The 19,082-nt window shown below is 31.6% G+C and overlaps 2 protein-coding genes and 1 long non-coding RNA gene across 8 annotated transcripts; 2 read left to right on the forward strand and 1 right to left on the reverse strand.

The window, feature by feature from the left end:
- The first annotated feature begins 2,661 nt into the window (after positions 1-2,661).
- Positions 2,662-11,442, forward strand: LOC104881723 (uncharacterized). Of its 6 annotated transcripts, none has more exons than XR_787676.3 (5): positions 2,663-4,672; positions 6,642-6,727; positions 9,298-9,401; positions 10,971-11,004; positions 11,125-11,442. It is a non-coding gene; the product is annotated as an uncharacterized LOC104881723 (long non-coding RNA). The 6 variants fall into 6 exon arrangements; XR_002031914.2 differs by lacking the exon at positions 10,971-11,004 and having other exon boundaries at positions 2,678-3,465; positions 3,940-4,672; XR_787677.3 differs by lacking the exon at positions 10,971-11,004 and having other exon boundaries at positions 2,679-3,426; positions 3,940-4,672.
- Positions 11,443-15,933: 4,491 nt separating this feature from the next.
- On the forward strand, positions 15,934-17,413 carry LOC109124003 (small nuclear ribonucleoprotein SmD3b). The gene has a single exon (XM_019225473.2). It carries the CDS (start codon positions 16,940-16,942, stop codon positions 17,339-17,341), a length of 402 nt encoding a protein of 133 aa, XP_019081018.1. The 5' UTR covers positions 15,934-16,939; the 3' UTR covers positions 17,342-17,413.
- On the reverse strand, positions 17,350-18,671 carry LOC109124023 (U-box domain-containing protein 15; the record flags this gene model as incomplete). Its single annotated transcript, XM_059743286.1, is given in 3 exon segments — positions 17,350-18,361; positions 18,363-18,478; positions 18,480-18,671. Coding segments are annotated over 3 exon segments (1,320 nt in total), but the record flags the coding sequence as incomplete, so codon positions are not given.
- Between the last annotated feature and the right edge of the window lie 411 nt (positions 18,672-19,082).

Genomic DNA, 19,082 nt, shown 5'->3' on the forward strand with positions numbered 1-19,082 from the left:
GTTTGCCTTTTCAGGGTCTACCACGCTTCAAGCGTGCCTTAGACTCATTATTTAATTGTCCTTCAAGGACATTAACTCATTATTTAATCGTCCTTCAGGGACATCAACGCATTATTTAATTGTCCTTTAAGGACATCAATTCATACTGGAATATTCTAGGTCAGTGAAAACGATTTTTGTCACTTTCCTTGCATCAATGAAAGCATTTGGTAGTTGATTTGAAAGTTCTTGCAAATAAATAGTATTTTGAACTTCCAGTTCAAATTGATTAGTATGAGGATCAAAACATTCCAAATAATTTCACACCATTATTCTAGAACTGGCTTTTCTCCTCTTAACAACAAGAAAATTGTCTCATTAAAATGATAATTTGGACAACATGTCATTCTACCTTTTAAGTGTATAGGTAAACTAGTAACTAAATAAAAACTCATGGTTTTATAATGTAGATCCATACGACCTTTTACCCTGGGGGACCAAGTTGGTCTTACAAGATTCTTTTAAATCTAGCATCGTATAAAGTGTCATTCACATAGAATCAAATACTACTAGTGACATAATATAAGCTCTTCTAGAACTTTTAATCAAGTTTCTATCACCTGATATAGTATCAACATTAGTTGTCATCAATGTTGTGCAATTAATGAGACAAGATTTTCATCAAAATAATAAGTCATTAAACATTTCATAAAGACCTCACCTTAATAGAGTTGAAGAAATATTATCATAGAGAAAGAGTTATAATCAATGGAAAAATATTAGTCATCGATGATGACTTAACTTAATAAGTTGTGTAAAAGCAATGAGAGCATATATAACACAATAAAACAAATATGAAAAAGATAATTTAAAGTTATATATTTCTTAAATATCTCACACATTTGATTTTGTAAGTGTGAAGCAATTTATACATAAAATAACTAGGAAATATTTTAATAATCAAATTAATTGTAGTGATAGATCAATAATTTTATTCAAAATTTTATTATGATCTAAATCAATGTGCAAAAATTAATTCATAAATCAAAATTTCAAGAGAACATATCATGATTTAAAGCATCTTGTTGCTCAAAACTTTAATTGAAATACTACAAATTCATCAGAACATATATGTAAAAATATAACACAATATATTGAGAACAATAGTTGAACCTATTGTAATTTCAAAATTATTTTTGGATAATGAAATTATTGCATTAATAAAAACACCATATGTGACAACGTGAAATAATATATATTATTTTATATAACTCAATTTTTTTCAATAATAAAAACATGCTATAAAGAAAATTGACATGCAAAATCAATTTATTAATCATATGACCAAGTCATATATTTCACATATATCCAAAAAAATCTCAAATTTCTAAATCAAAATATTATTGTGTGTGTTGTGGCACAATCTACAAGGCATGCATCTACATTGGATGTTGCATGATGTATCAACGTATGAGAGAGATCCATGTATCTTCAAGTATAAATAAAGAAAAGAATTTAAATGAGAAATAATAACATGTGAAATAAACTATAAAAGACGAATAATAAACAATGTGTTCAAAAGATGATAACAAAATAAACCTATTTGCAAAAAACTAAATAAAAAGATAATATTTAATCATAACAAATATTTCCATCACCAATTAGATGGACAATTTTCTCGTTAGGATTCTCAAAGAAATCTGAAACATCTAAATGGGTTAGATTCATTGGGCTATCACTATTAATGAAGTTCATTTCAACTTCATTTCATTTTGCTTTTATTGAGGCTTGATAAAGGTCAACCAAATGCTTTGAAGTACGATAAGCATGTGACCAATGTCCTTTCATTCCACATCGATGACACTTATTCTCACGAGCATGTTTGCTTTGTGGTTTTATCTCCTTTCAGGTTGTGCCTCTGAATTATTCCATTTTTGGTGGTTTGAGTTGTTTCTTTTACTTTGAGAACCACTATGATGAGAAGAATTGTGTTTACCACGACCTTGACTATGATGACGTTCTCTACATCAACCTCATCCATATCCACATCCTTGTCCATGTCTAAGATTTTAAACATATGTGGCATTGGCTTCAAGCAATGACATATATCCAATATGATGAGATTGATGGTTTTCAATAAAAACTCATTATTTTGTTCAGCCACAAGAAGACATGAGATCAATTCTGAATATTTAGTGAAACGACGCTCTCGATATTGCTGCTGTAGGGGCACATTCGAGGCATGAAAAGTCATAAATGTTTTTTCAAGTATATTTTCTTCAGTGACTTTTTCTCCACATAATTTTACTTGTGAGCTAATTTTGAATAAGACTGAGTTGTAATCACTAATAGACTTGAAACCTTGTAATCTCAAGTGCATCCAATCATAGCATGCCTTTGGAAGGATTATGGTCTTTTGGTGGTCATATCATTCCCTTAGATTATTATAAAGGATGAAAAGATCTTTGACTGTAAGGTATTCACCTTTTAATCCTTCATCAATGTGATGGCGAAGGAATATCAAAGCTTTGGCGCAATCCTACAGGGATGCATCATTTCATTCTTTAATGGTATTTCCAAGATTCATCGCATCTCACTACTACAAAAAAACAAAACAAGGACGCTCTTATCCTTGGCGCTTTTGAAAAAGCGTCATTATTTAGTTAGATATACTAAAATGTTGACGCTTGTTTACTATGGTGCCTCTATAAGCGTCATTGAACTGTAAAAGTTTAAAGACGTTGGCGCTTATTTTAAGCATCATTGTATACACATTTCAATAGGCGTCCTTGGCGCTAAAAAAACGCCATTTTCTTTCTTACATAGAATGTAATATATTTCCCATTACCTCCATATGATTTGCTGCACCTGTCAAAAGACAAATTTAGCACCCCGACAAGCCTTAGAAGACCAGTTGTGAGTATCGAAACCCTTCGAAGACCTAAACCCTCAGATCGTAAAAAACCCTAAGCCTTCACTCTCGTTGAAAACCCTAGGCCTTCACTCTCGTTGAAAACCCTAAGCTTTCTCTCTCTCTATTGAAAAACCTTAACCTTTGGAAGAGTACTATATTCAGACTCTAATCTACAACTATTCTTAACTTGTCGGTAATGGAATCTCATAGATTTGAGTGGCAACGAAATCAAAAGTGAGGTGGGAGACAATATTGGGGTGATATATCACATCGTGAAACAACGACGTGTAGTTGGTGAGTAGCCGAGCTATTTGGGGGTTTTCATTTTCAAGATCCTGCTCCGATCTCCTCTGTGAAGCAGCCAGAAAATGTGAAGGTTTCTGTTCTTAGACCAACTCGAATCTGATCTACTTCTGGTTAGGAAGATTTATTTTGGGGGTCAATGTACATAGTTCGAATCAAAGGACCATCCAGATAGAGGAGTCCATGGGTTGGAAGAAAATGAAGCTTTATGGAGATGATGGTCACTGGAGGTAACATAGGCATGGAAATTAGAAATCTTATTGTGGAAGGTAAAAAGTTTTAGCAAAAGTGAAAATTTTTAATTGGAAAGATTTCAGAAATTGGGACTCCGTAGATTGTGAATTTGTGACTTGAAGGGTTGGCTGTTTGGAATGAGTTTTTGCATTTTTGTGGAAACAAAGCTGCAAATTTTCATATTTTTATGGATGAATAATCCTCTGCATGTATAAGATCCTTGTAGGATTTGAAAATGTATCAAATTTCTGTCATCACTATAGTGGCAATTCCTACTTGTATCATGATTCTTGACTTGAATTCCCAAGTTTCCAACTTAGTTGGGGGTGTGGCAGTTCTATTGCTGATTTATCTTCTATGTCATTAAGTAAAAGGGACGTTTAGTAAGTTTTGTATGGTATACGATGGAGCCTTTTTTATTGGTAAATTCACATGTTGTTTTTCCCATTGAACTATTGTTTTTCTTTCTTTATTTTTTTAAAGCTAATTTTGGTTGCACTTTTGTGCAGAGTATCTGGAACAGAGCCTCCTTGAGAGTTATTCATCTAGTTGAAGGCTTCCCTTTGTGGTATTGCTACTTTATGCTTGCTAGAAATATTTAATCATCAATTAACTATCTTGTGTTTATCTCAAAATATGATGGCCAGTTTACTATGAGGGATTTTATCTGCATTACTAGTTGATAATCACACTTTGGAAGGTGAAAAGACCTTCATTTAATAGAGGTTCGTATTTTTGATCGGATACCGAATTTTGTTTACCACTTTGTCAGGCTATGCACTTCAATTTGGCATTGGGTTATCATTTCTAATTCAAATTCCATTCCGATTGTTACCCTTTCCGAATAATGCACAGCAATGACACACAGCGTTTGGAAATTTCAAAATCTTGTGTACAGGATGCCATGAATTTAAACAATGTACTAATATCTATTATGTATTACCTATCTTTCCGTCCTTGGATTCATGTTGTGGTTGTTCAAAAATACCCCATTATGATTCATTTCATACTGTGCAACATGAAAGGAGAATGAAACTTGAAGCTTCTACCAAGGCAGGACATGGATCCTTTCTACTCTTGATAGCCAGTTATAATATTTGAATCTATATTCTGTTATTTATAGTCATTGGCATTGGTGTTTAGTCCCTTGACTTCTATAGCAGTCCATGGTGACATGATGAAAAAGGAAATGGAGGCAAGTGCTCTGCTAGGGTCCATGGCTTTGTAGTGAAGCTTAATGTGGTAAGGCCATTCATATCAAGATTTTGTTTTCTGGTTTTCTTTCATACTTCATTTTACTGGGGTTATGTGTTCACATCCATTGTTGACAATTTGGAGAAATTTATGAGGTTATGCAATTTAGACTACATTTGAACATATGAATTTCAATATTTTCATCTGGGAAGTTATTTTCCTTAGTCTTCGATCAGTCTCCACTGTAGTTTCCAATAAGATGTTTTATATTTTGTGGTCTATAGATTATTGCACTTGGCAATATTGTTTTCTTCTTGGAACCTATCCACGCTGTAGTAGTTTTGGGTAGATGATTATATTATGTGTTTGATATACTTCCTGTTTTTTGTTTCTAAAGATATAAGACATAAGGTAAATCCATACTTTTCATATAAAAATTATTATATTTCATTTGAAAGTTACTACTATTTTTTATTTATTTTTAAAGATAGAAGCTTACATGTTATCCTTGTAATGTTGTTACTATTTTTCAGTCTTAATCTCTATTAGTGTTTTTCCTGCTATTTTGTAGTCTTACCATTTGATTTTTTTTGCTCAAAATCTCTCCAAATTTCTTCTTGGTTGACTGAAAAACATGATGAGCCTATGTTTTGCAACGAATTTCCATCTATGGTCACTATTTTCCTCACCTCCCCTGAATCCATTTCAGAAGTCTGTGCATGTCCATGGAAGATTCCACAAAGACCCTTGAAATTAAATGTGAATTTTTTTTAATTTAAAAAAAAATAAAAGGTACAAAAAAAAAAATTCCTCATTGACTAAACAAGAAGAAAATTAGCATAACACACTTAAAAATCTTCTTTGTCATCCATATGTAGAGATGTAAGAGAAATTCAAATGTTATAATATCATTATTGGAAGTGATTACATCAGTTAAGAAAAAAAAGGATGGAAGGAGCAGCATTGGGTCAAAGGCTTACAATAAGAAGAAAGCATGAGCCTATCTGTTAAGCATTGGTAAGATTTGGGTTGGGCCACTTGAAAGCTAATGTTTGAGATAAAAAAAAAAAACCCTATAGGTATAGAGCTGATTGGAAGGGATTCACTTATTAATGTCATTCAAAATATGATTCTCTTTCCTGTGTTTTTCTATTCTAAGCAGAAGATTTTCCAGCATGAACCTTTGCTCTGTGCCAAAAGAATGCCATTCAACCATACTAATTAAACTATCTAGAAATTAGGAATTAGTTATTTATATAAAAACTGAAACAACTGTTCTTTGAATTACGTGGCAAGAAAAAAAAAAAAAACACAATTGCAATGCTTTCTTAAAGAGGAAAACATAAGCTAGGCGTTTCAAAATGTGACAAAAATCACAAGGTAAAATTCCCATTTCAATGTTGATTCCCAACACCTAAAAAAAATGCATAAAACAGGAAACATAATGGAATTCTTTCTAATTTTCTTTTACTTGTTCTTTATCTAGTCTCTCATGGATGGATTTCTTTAGATGTCTAAGATTTGGGATTAAGAGATAGGTTGGAGCCCTATTTAAGTTTCAGTTTTTTGAGAAAATATCACAATTTGGAGATCTACAACCATTTTGTCTTTACATTTTTCTTATTAAACATTGCAATAATCAGTTTTGAATTTTGCCAAAAGGCCTATAATTGATGTGAATGTTTATTAGAATATGTGTGGTGTTGTTGAGATTGCTTCTATTCTCTTTATATATAAAAAAAAATAATTGGTATTTTTTCTATGGTGGTGAAGAAGCATAAGAATAAGGGGCTTGAATCACTTGTATCCTATAATAAATAGTTTGGACTAAATGAAGAAAAAATAAGACAAATTAGTGGGACTATGCTGGTATTTGACCTTTAGGAAAACACTTCAATGAATCCCATTTATCAAGCCCAAGATGCAGATAAAAATTCTGGTATTTGACCCATAGCCTCATGATTCCAATGCATGGACCATGCTCTGATTAAACATTTATTGCCTTTGCCTCTTGTAGGTCTCAAAGTGTATTAGGTTTTCTACTCCTTCAGTGGAGCTTATGAAGTTCTAAGACTACTGCAGAAGGCTTCATCTTGAATTCAGGTGATGCACTCCCACTTCTTCAATGTTAATGAAGATTATATCTGAAGTATAATATATGTGAGTGACCTTATTAGTATATATAGATGGAATCTTGTGATGTGTTACCTTATTGGTAGTGCTGATTTTTCTAATAGCAAACAATGGTTGATATAGTTATTTAAGAATTTTGATTTTCAATCCTGCTTGATTCCTAGAAGGAAACAGAAATGTTAGAGCAAAGCTATCAAGTCCATCACAATCTTTAGATCATTCTTGCGAACACTGATGCAAAGAGGCTTTGTGGATTTCATTTTATAGATCATATCCACCAACTTGCCTGTTTCCAAAGTACTATAATGAAATGAATTCTAATAAGCCATAGCAAAGGGTTAAAACTTAATTGGGAAATCATATTATTTAATTTAGATAAGCTCATTGAAATTTTGGCTTATTGCCATATGATGAACTTTTCTAGTGACCTTAATGAGCATCCAAGTTCTAGTCAATCTTCAAACCTTCTAGCTGCAACTTTTGTAACTTTTTGTGATTAGTTTTTCATAGATAAATTAAAACTGAAATTCCCTATCATTCTTCCTTCTCCCATTTTCTCCGATGAGCTACACAAGCACTACCTATTCTTTTTCTCTGAATAAACACTACATATCCTAAATTTCATTAGGAATTCTCTTGAATCTTCCTGTTTCAGAATTTTTGATCCAATGACCTATACTTTCTACCCTACTCAAAAGGTCTTAGGCTCTCTTGCTACTATTGTGGGTGATTCTGAAAAGGAAGGGAAATCTAATCCAACTTAACTATTTCTGTCTAAAATGCATCTCATCCAAAACCAATAATAGGAAATCTCACCTAGTTGTTTACTTTGTTGCATTTTATGTTAGATGCCATTAATGTAATTTTTCTTGCTTATAAAAAAAAATAAAAATTGCAAGCCACCCACGTCTCTTTATTTCTAGAATTGATATACTCCTTCACAACTAGGGCATCATCAAGAATTTTTTCTGCCTTCACAAACATTATTCTGAGATTCTAAGATCATCTCATCAATGACTCTTTTTAGCCTTTGAACAATTTTGCCATGAGTTTATAATGACCCCTTACCAAACTATATATATATATATCAACAAACTTTTATGCTTAGATTTTGTTCACAGAAAATTTGAACCAAGTATAAGGAGAAAAAAAACATGAAAATGAAAATAAACAAAAAAAGAAAAATATAATAAAAATTTAAATTAAATTCTTATTTTTCTACCACAATCCTCCAATTTTCTTCCTTTAAAATTGTATAAATTCTCAAAAAATTTATTCTATTTCATTAATTTTTCTTTATATCTTTGAAACCAACTAAACAGAAAATGAAATTGCCTTTGTATTATTTATTTTCTTTTTCTTACTATTTCTCAAGTTTCATATAAAATCTCACAAAAACTATTTATTTATTTTATTTTTTATTTAAAATTAAGTTTTTTCCTAAATAACCAAGTAATTACCCAACTAGGAGTCATACTTTTCATCACTTTCCCAACCAAGTAAGTGCCCAACTAGCTCATTTGCATTAACCTAATAACTATAAATCGCATTTACTTAATTGGCCAATCTTGTTTAAAACTTTAAATGTGTCTGGATCCTTACATTGTACTAATCCAAATCCTTTCTTAAAGCTTTCATTCTTCAAACTTGTACTTTTATGAGTTTCTTTAAGAGTTATTGAGAATAATTTGCTCCTTGTTTCAATCCTCTAATCTCTAACACCATTTTTTCTCATTCCAAATATTAAGGTTGGAAAAATCTAACTCCAAATAAAAAGTAAGTTATATTGCCTTAGTTATAATAATTTCATAGTTATAATATTAGGTATGATTAAACCCAACTTAATGTTCATAGCTAACTGCTTTTCTTTCAAATTTTAAAGTCAAAACTTGAGATGCTTTTTTCTTAACATCATCATGCTTGTGAAGAAGTTGATTCATTGCTGCTTTCATAGTATAATAAAGGGTCACCATTCTCAACCCAACTACCTTCTCCTTTTTCCTTGCTAATTTTGCTTAGGTAAATTTTCATCTTATTGCATATTTATTTTGGGTTAGTTAATGTTTATGTCATGTTTCATTTATCCTCTTATTGTTTTGGGGTATTATGATTTGTCACTTTTAATTTTTGATGTTATATCATATTTGGAAATATATTACTCGTAAAGAATTTTTTTTTTTTTTTTTTTACTAATGGAGAATTCAAATTAAATTTCCATTAACTTTAAAAAATTGATGTTTCTCTCTATTTCTTAATTTGGGGGTTGCAACAATTATTTGGCTTGTTTTAATGATGTAGGAGATGAATGGCATTAAAGATTCAAAATACTAACTTAAACTGTACCAACAGTAATTTTGGCTTAGGAATTTGACAGTGTCAGTGATTGATTTTCCATGTTTTCTTTCTATCTTGAATTGTAATTTTAGTTGAATGTTAATAGAAATATTAGACACCATCACAACATCTTATCTCTCTTCTTCATGTTTTCATTTATTAATTATAATTTTTCTTTTTTAATATATTTATCTATCTATTTATAGATCACTCTTCTCTTCCTAGCTTGGAAGAGAGAGAAAGAAAGAAATAGTGAAAGATAGAAAGGGATAGAGTGTTCTACTCCACCATCAAAAGTATGTGATGAAAAGTGAGTACAATTAAACTCTTGTTACTATTTTTATTATTTTTGAAATTTCTACGGCTATTCTCTTCTGATTGATTTAATTCTATTGCTCCTAATTTACCATTCCTCAAGGCTGAATCACAGCCTAAATCACAATTTATTTATTTTTTTAATTTCTCCTTAGATCTAGAATAAATTTATTAAAATTGCATGACTTCTCTATCATTTATTTCATAAAAACATTCAACTACTTCTTGAACTTTTAGGTTGAATATATATTTGGTTAATATTTAGTATTGTGATTGGGTTTCTTAATTATTTTCATTATGTCAATTGTATTTTCCTTATTGACTATTATATTACATAGTGTAGTTAGCATATTAAAATTTAAATGAGTCTAAATCTCTTAAGCTGTTATAACATCATAATAGTAGTTGCTCCTCCATTGCATATTTGTAGCCTCTACATAGAAGAGGTGCATGTTAAGGTTTGATTTCTTACTATCCCTTGTTCTTGTTTTGTTTTAGGTATTAAATATTAATCAAATTATTGCCAAAAGTTACTCTAGATGGCTTATTATTGACCACAACTAATACCAGTAGGGAAATACAAAAGTTTGACTATTCTATAGATGGGTTCATAAATTTGTGTTCTCCTCAACATGTTTCTATTTTTCTATCTTTTCTAAAATATTTGTTTATAATATTAATAAACAAGAGATCCAACTTTCAATATTTTTCAATAATATATCTTCATATTGTTTAGTGCAATTAGTTGCACTAATTAGACAAAGTGGTCTTCTATCAAGAATATAGGAAAAAAAAAAAAAAACAAGGCTATCATTCTATATGAGAACAAGAGTAGGAGGTAATGATTGTGACAACTAGGAGTAAGGGGTTAACTGCTAATAAGATAGAATTCTATTTATACTATAACTTTATAATTTAATTATTTACTTTTATAATTAGATAAAATTTTGATCATAACATAGTGATAACATGATGGTTTTCATCGTGTTTGGACCTTGATATTTTTTTTTTATTGTGCATTATAGGACTTATTCTTGTATTAATCAAGAATGCTTTAAGAGGTCACCATTAAATGTCCATACAGAGCAACCCTAACTCATATATACACTTTATAATAAGCATTTAATGCATATTTATTCACTTAGAGTCTATGAGTTTATTAAAGATTTAATTTAACTGTTAATTTATACTAAAAATACAATATTTTATCTCATAAAAACAAAATTTATTTCTTCTATGTTGTTGAATAAAAAATTGAAGTACATTTTTTTCCTTATTTTGGGGAAAGCATAATATGTTAGTTGAAATTGTAGTTAAGGTATTTTGTTGATGGAGTACGAATTTATTTATTTAGTTTCAACTCATTGGTCTCCTTTATGAAATATTTTGTATGTCTAGTTTTACTTTGATGAATTCTTTATGAGGTCTTTTTTAAAGTAATGCTCTATAGGTGCAACATAGAGATGACAATAAAGAGCTTTTTATCTACATTAGAATAATTTGTTATATTTTATTTCGAAAACACTTCATAATATAATTTTTTTTTCTTATAATGAATTGAAAGGAGCACAATCCATGTATGTAAGAGGCTAATTCATGTAAGCAAACTTGATAACCTAAATTAATTTTGTGAAAGTTATACTTTCATTTATGCTTATTATTTATTGTATGTATATATAATTTAGATGTTTTCTACTCTTCCTTATTTTTATTTACAGGTTACAAAGGAAACTTGTTTGCTAAAAGAAGAGAAACCATTGTGTTAAAGAAGGCGAAGTCAAAAACCATGAAGATTACATCAGTGAACTCATTAGGAGGTTGAACTATGCTTTTAAAGAGTATGGTTTATTTTTGTAGTCTTGATACCAATGTTTGTTCTTATGTTAGAATTAGAAATTCTTATTGAAATATTTTGGTATAATTAATAAGTTTATGTGTAATTAATATATATAGGTGGTTACATTAACTGTTTAAACTAGGTTCATGTATATCAATATTTGGATATATTTTAATTAATAAAATTTGATTTTATTTTATAGGTTGTAATTGTTTTTTAAATTTAATTATATAAGAAATCAGTTATTTTAATAATGGAATCAAAATATTATTTTTTAATAGAAATTGTTCAAAGATGATGCTTTTATAAGCGTCATTGTTAACGTGAAACAAAGAAGACATTTTTAAAAGTGTCATTAATAAAATTAAATCAAAGATGGCGTTCGCATAAGTGTCAAGAATGGTAATTTTATACAAATTGTTTCAACAAAAAATGTTCAAAGATGACACTTCCACAACTGTCATTGTTGACATTATTCAAGGATGACACTTCTTAAAACGCCATTGAAAGCATTAATAAATACGACGCTTCCTGAAAGTGTCATTGTTAATTGTAACATTTAATGACAGGAGCGGAGACGATGCTTCAGGGAAGCGTCATCTTTTACCTTTCTTGACGCTTAAAAAACGTCATTATTTCACTTTTTTCTTGTAGTGTCTAGATGAATTTCAGCATCCAGAACCCAAGATAAGTAGTTTTTGCTTGAAATATTGAGAACAACAAATTCAAACTTTGTAAGGTTTGACATTATCTGAAAACTATATATATAGAATAATATTAATAAAAATATTTCAATTATTATAATAAACTATTAATAAAATGCTTTAACAATATTTCAAGTAAATAATATCTAAAAATATAATAACCTAAAATTTATCAATTATAAATGTGGTAAAAATGTATAAATATGAAATATGAATTAAAGTCTAATATACATACATACATATATATATATATATATATATATTCATAGCTTCAAACTATGATTATTTTATCATAGCAAAAATGTGCAAATTAATACATAGCTTTAGGCTGTGAATTATTTTATGTAAATTTGTGCATAGCTTCAAGTTATGAACTTTCATTATGTAGATTTGTACATAACTTTATACTATGAACATTTATTTATTTATTTTATAACTTCTGGATATATAATATTGTTTGGTATAACTTCCAATTATACCGTATAATTAAAAAATAAATAATTAGGGATTGTACATATTTATGCATTTGAATAAAATAAGTGAAAATAAAGAGTCAAAGGGTAATAAAGTAGAAAATCATGATATAAGTTTATTACATACCTTTTTATGAGAAAGAAATGAGAAGAGTCTATATTTCTCTTAAGAAAAAAACATCTTTTTATTTCTCTGAATAAAGAAAATTCTTTCTATTACTTTTGTAGAGACTATTCGTGCTGATGACGTCTTGTAAAATAAAGTGAGAGAAGAAGAAAAGTAAAAAATAGATAATAGAATGCACGGAGAGAAAAATTAGAATGTAGGAAATGAATATAATGAATTTTCATTAGAGGTATCTCCCTTTTATAGGGAGTCACAAAGAGATATACATCAATATGGATGATTATCCACAAGTTCCCATAATCCAATAAATTCTCATATATATATATATACTTTCTACATTAAATTGACCTTTTTGAAAAAATTAATCTACACATAAATAATTTTTCAAAAACTAAACCAAAATAATATAGTAGAAAAAGGAAAAAAATATGTCATATTAATAAAATATTAAAATCATAATCATGAGAATGAATAGAACACATATTGATGATGATGGAAAAAACCTCACTCTTGATTCCTAATTTTCCTTTAAAATTAGGTTTTTATTTATTTATTAAAAGGCTCATTGAAAACTTAATTTTTGAAATTTAAATTTTCATCATTTTTTGGCTTCATTTACACAAAAATATCCTTATTATTATTTTTTTAAAATAACCATGTCCTTTAAAACTTGTATGTAAATGCTTGAAATGATAAAGGATGTTTATATAAAAATATAGTTATTTTTCAAGTAAAAACATAAGAGTGATTAAATTCAAAGATTTAGAAATTATTTAATCTCTTTTAACCAATTAATTTTTAAAATTATCATTCTCATTCCCCTCTCTTCTTTTTCTTCTCTCTAAGGCTTTTTTTTTTCTTTTTTGCTTTTTTTTTTCTACTAAAAAATAAAAATAAAAGGTGTTTGGATTGATTCAACCCATAAAAGTGTTTCAAGACCTCTTATTTTCTCTTAGGCATAATTTGGAATGCTGAAATAAGGAATTATGTTTGATAACACTTACTAGTTATTAATTAATCACTTATAATGATATTGACTTTAAATTAAATTATTTTTAAATTATTGACTTAAAACTTATTATTTATTTTACTTTAAATATTAAGGTTGTTTAATAAAATTAACTTCAATTTCTTTTTTAAATCATCAAATTGATATATTTACCCTCATTAATTACAACTCATATTTATATTTTTATTAATTTTAAGCAATAAATTTATTTATTAAACAATCATATTTGAAATATTATAAATACATAAGATAGCTAAAAAATATTTACTATAAAATATGAGTTGTAAATGTAAAGTCATAGTTGTAAAATATACCTTTAATAATTATAGACAGATGAAATAAAAAATACTTAAAATTAAGAATAAATTAATTATTTTGACTTAATAATTAAAGTTATTTTTATTTTAAGTTGTGATATTAAGTTATTTTACCAAAATATGTTTCATCTACTTAATAATTTAAATTAGGTTTGAGAAAATAAAGGCTAGTTTTAAAAGAGAAAAACACTCAAGAGGGGGAGAGGGGGGGGGGGTTGAATTGGGTTTTTAAAAATTCTTTTTAAACACAACAAATTTAAGCACAAGAAAAAAAAATATAAAGAGATAACGTTAGAGAAATAAAACTCAGATTTTATAGTGGTTCGACACTTCCTTATCTATGTCCACTCTCCTCAAGCTCCTAATCGAGTAAGGGTTCCACTAACTTGAAGCTTCAACCAAGCTTCTAATCACCTTTACACTTGGATTTCGACTCCAATGAGCTCTTACACAATCTATTCAAGTTTCAACTCATTTGAAGGCTTTGACACTCAATTAACAAATATGAATCTCTCAACCCAGCTTAACAAAGGCTTAAATACAACTCAAGGCTAGGATGAATCACAAAGGTGCATTAAAGGATATGCAAATTGAGATTTAATGCACCAAGAAAAGAAATGAGAGCTTTTGAGGCAAGAACAAGTAGGTAAACAAATAAATGCAAGTGTTCTCTTACTCATTAATGAAGTAGAGCTCTCTATTTATAGGTTGCTAACCTTGGGAGCCAAGAAAACCAAAAGTCATCCTCAACCAATCGAGTTGGGGGTCGACCGATTCACTAGTCGTTGGAGTATTTAATGCTAGGTATGTGACCGTTACCCTCGACCAGGAAGATTGATCCCTTGATTGGGAAGGAAAGGCTACTGGAATAGAGAGAGTGCTTTGTGCACCTCTCGACCGGACCTCCATCGGGAAGAGGGAACAGCTCAACTGATACCCTGGTCAGTTGAGCCGATTTGGACAGTGCCTTGACCGGTTCACCATTTTTTGCCCAAAAACCTATTTTTTTCTAGTCTTTTTGCTTCTAACACTTAGGCAAGGTCTTTATGTAAAATTATATGCCAATTTTGAAACGTTTTGTCTAAGGTTCATTTAATAGATTTCGGATTTTGGATGGAAATGTAACTTAAAGCATAAATTGAGTTTTTCAAATATGCAAGAAATGATATGTAAATCCTAAGTGCACCCATGCATTCATCTTACATATGTTTCCTATGATTAAAGGTCTTCCAAAAGTCTTGATCTTGCATCCATTAGGTTCTTTGATGAATTTCCAAATTAACACCTGAAATTCTTTATAATTCAAACCAATTAGTAACTTAATCATGGTTTGTTATCATCAAAACATGATTAGGAGAACCCTTGGACTAACAAGGTTGATAAGTCATATTATGTTACTAAATTGATTTATCAAACACTTTCTAAACTATGTCATTATTTGAATTAAATAAGGTATATTAATGTGTTAAGATGCATAATATTAAGATAGGATTAATGGTTATCCTACATATGAAACATGATAATTAAACAAATTAATATTAAACATGATATATAATTCAATAAGTCAAAATAGATTCAACTAATTAAAATTTTACATCTAAACACAATATATTTAATATAATATTCATACCATTCTCAGATGATTTTAAAAGTAATATTATAAATTGTGACATTTAGATGTCAAGAGAAATTTTATAAGATAAATTACTTTCAAATTTTGAAGTTTTTTTAATGGAATAGTTACATTAAAGTTATGTTTTGTTGAATTATTATTTTAATATATGTTTTAATTAAAATCTGTAAAATAATTAAACTAAGATTTTGAAAACAATTTTTAAAATCATATTTGGAAACATATTTTTGTGTAGACCCCCCTTTTGAGGTGTGCTTTTTGCAGCCCATTCTTTGCAGGTGGAGGACTCCCAGCGAGCTACGTGTCGCCTCCTTGGTGGCTGATAGGGAATCAGGTAGTGGAGTTAAGGGACCTGTATAGAAGATTTTGGAAAAAGCTGCAAGCCGTTATTTGGGAGGTGGTGTTTTCGTTGCTGCAAGGAGGAGCGTAGGAGAGAGAAGGATATTTTGGCAGAGAGGAGGAGGTGCGTTTGGAGACGGGTGCGGGGCAGGAGATATTTTCAGCAAGAGATTCTTTCTAGGAGAGGAAGTTTTGGTTGGAAAAAAAAAAAGCTAGAGGAGCTAAGGGAGTATTTTGGTTGGAGGGATTTTCTGAGAACGAGGGGGATATTTTGCTGAGGGAGAGGAGAGTATATTAATTTTTTAAGAGAAAGGTGGTCTTGGAGGCTGGCTGGAGATTTTTTTAAGGGGGGGATCTTTTCTTAGAGAGGCAAGTCTGGACGAGAACAGAGGGAGGTGCGTTTGGAGAGGTGTTGTTCTGGAGATTTTTTTTTCAGGTGTGAGTGTTCTTTAGCTGGGAGGAGGCAAGCAAGAAAAGATGACTAAGGATTTTTGGAGGGAGGTGAAGGATATTTTCGAGAGCATTCCTTTGGCTTGGAGGTCAAGACAGAGGAGGGGAGATGATCATAATTTTCTAGGCTGCTGATGAGAGACCAGAGGGGCAAGCTTGCCGGTTTAGTCGGCATTGGAGGAGGACTTAAGGCATTTACAGCTGAACAGAGCCTTACTAGAAAGGTTCTCTCAGGTATGAATGCAACTGACTTATTGTTTGATTTGGATTCTTATTACTCCATTACATTTCCTATTGATGTTTGAGTGGTTGTTGGTTTGCTTGGGGTGGATAATAAAGGCCACTTATTAGTTGTTGAGATATCATCCTGAATTCATGTCTGTCTTTGTTAATCTTGGTGTGCCACGTCTCTGTTATGAAATACCCAAGAATCCTTCCAATATTTGCATTTGATGCTATTTTTCTCACCTAAGAAGAAGGTTCACTGATGATTCATGATGTGAAGCCTCCTTTGAGGACATTTTTATTTGTTTCTTCTATGCTCTGTTTTCCATGCATTTTTCATTGTCGAGGCCACTTCGATTCCTGGATCTTGTTCATTATATGGACTGAGAGGGGGAGAAGAAGAAGAAGAAGAAGCAGAAATGATGAGTAGAAGCTTAGGAATTCCAGTGAAGCTGCTTCATGAAGCTGCAGGGCATGTGGTTATAGTGGAGCTCAAGAGTGGAGAATTGTACAGAGGAAGCATGATCGAATGCAAAGACAACTGGAATTGCCAACTCGAGAACATCACCTTCACTGTTAAGGATGGAAAGGTTTCTCAACTTGAGCATGTCTTTATCCGTGGTATCAAAGTCAGGTTCATGGTCATTCCAGATATGCGGAAGAATGCTCCAATGTTCAAGCGTCTTGATGCTAGAGTTAAGGGCAAGGGCTCAGCTCTTGGAGTTGGCCGTGGTCGTGCTGTTGCGATGCGAGCAAGAGCTCAGGCTGCTGGTCGTGGAGCACCACCTGGTAGGGGAGTTGCACCTCCTGGGCGGAGCTAGGATCCTAAATTGAAGTTCCATGGGATGTGTTCACATTTGTACATATGTTGCAGAAGACAATTTGCTTTTCTTTGGGCTCTGTTGGTTCCGCATCTCATAATCTCTACCAGATAGTCGTACACACCATACTACAGTGCAGCCAAAATGAAAGATGAATTGTTCAAACCCAACTCAAGGAGGACTGATGTGGCACACTCCTTGTTCTTCGGGGTCCCATCTTTCATGATCTCAACCAGAGTTACAATGAACGATAACCTTCCAATTTCAGTCCGTCCTTTAGGATGCGATACTAAAAGCAGTAAAATTGAGAGAGCTTCATCGATCATTCCCAGGTTTTTATCCTCGAGCAGATGAAGTAATGCTGGTATGATACCTGCCTTGATGGCTCACAACTTATTGGATGGGTTGAGTGACAGGTTAAACAAGGCAGTGGTTGCATCCTTCTTCTCTTTGGTTGTTCCATTCTGCAGGAGGTTTACCAAGGGAGGGATCCCATTTAAAGACCCAATTGTTACTTTGTTTTCGTCGAGCATTGACAAGCTGAAGAGGGCTGCAGCAGAGTTTTCTCTGGCCTCATCTGTTCCATTCTGCAAAATTTCAATTATAGCTGGAATGGCTCCTTCTCTAGTTATGAGTCTTTTGTTTGCCTCATCAATTAACAAGTTCAAAAGGGCTGTTACAGTGTGTTCTTGAAGCTTGGAATCTGGATAGGACAGGAGTTGAACCAGAGGAGGGATTCCTCCTCTGTTGGCAATACGAATTTTGTTATCTGGGTTCTCTTTGGTTAGCATCCGAATCTTCATAATGACCTTTCTCTGCACATCTGGTTGAGATGATGATAGGTTTTGGACCAAAGAAGAGTTTTTCTGTTTGACTTGAATGGAGGAGCCATTAAAGCCTGCTTTAATATCCTTTCTGGGCAACTCAAACTGGTTCTTCTCGCACCATTGCAGAATTAGGTTGCGAAGGGCATAGTTTGGTGCCAGTGACAAGTGGACTAAAGTTTGTCCTGTCTTTGGGTAGCAAGATTGGATAGAGGAATTCGTGAGGAATCACCAAAGACAGGCACTTCTATAGATTTCTGGACGAAACTGGACCATCAAGCACACTGGATTCCTCCATCCTAGCCAGTTTTTTTGAATTTTCCCAAAAGCTCTATTATTTGCTGACTGGCCTCTACACTCAACCCAGCTCTTTCTTTTACAAGTTTCCTAACAGCTGCTGTTTCTACCTTCAAGTCTGCAACTGTACGCAATTCCAACTTGCTCGCAAGTCTTTCTAATATCGCAGTGTCTGCATTTCTGTCATCCGTCTTCGAGAATACAACCATCAGGTGGCGAGAATGAGGGGTGCACCGATCCTTGAGATACCAACAGGAACAGGTGGTCCTCTTTTGCAGATATGAGTACAGCAATGGTGCCATTCATTGGGGTCGTTTATGAAGGCAAGTGGTTCGTGAAGAGGCTTGGGCCTCACTGGCAGGTTTTAAGTGAGGCTTATCAACCAGAAACTGACAACTGGTACCCGATCTATGATGGAATGGTGCTAGTCCACATGGCATCCTTGGGGTTCATGGGTAATAACAGCGAGGTAAAGGATTACAGTCTCTGTCTTGAAGTTGCTGAATTTTACAGAAATGGATCCCATTGAGAAGTTTGCAGTATGTCCTTGGCTACCTCAATTTCATTGGCTATCTCATAGCCAATCCCATCATTCCATCCCGGTCCCATACATGCACATA

The sequence above is a fragment of the Vitis vinifera genome, chromosome 15, assembly GCF_030704535.1.
Source record: "Vitis vinifera cultivar Pinot Noir 40024 chromosome 15, ASM3070453v1".
In the NCBI taxonomy this organism is placed as follows: domain Eukaryota; kingdom Viridiplantae; phylum Streptophyta; class Magnoliopsida; order Vitales; family Vitaceae; genus Vitis; species Vitis vinifera.

Bases quoted from the DNA above. Each gene is read 5' to 3' on its own strand.
- LOC109124003 (XM_019225473.2), top strand. From the start codon at position 16,940: ATGATGAGTAGAAGCTTAGGAATTCCAGTGAAGCTGCTTCATGAAGCT.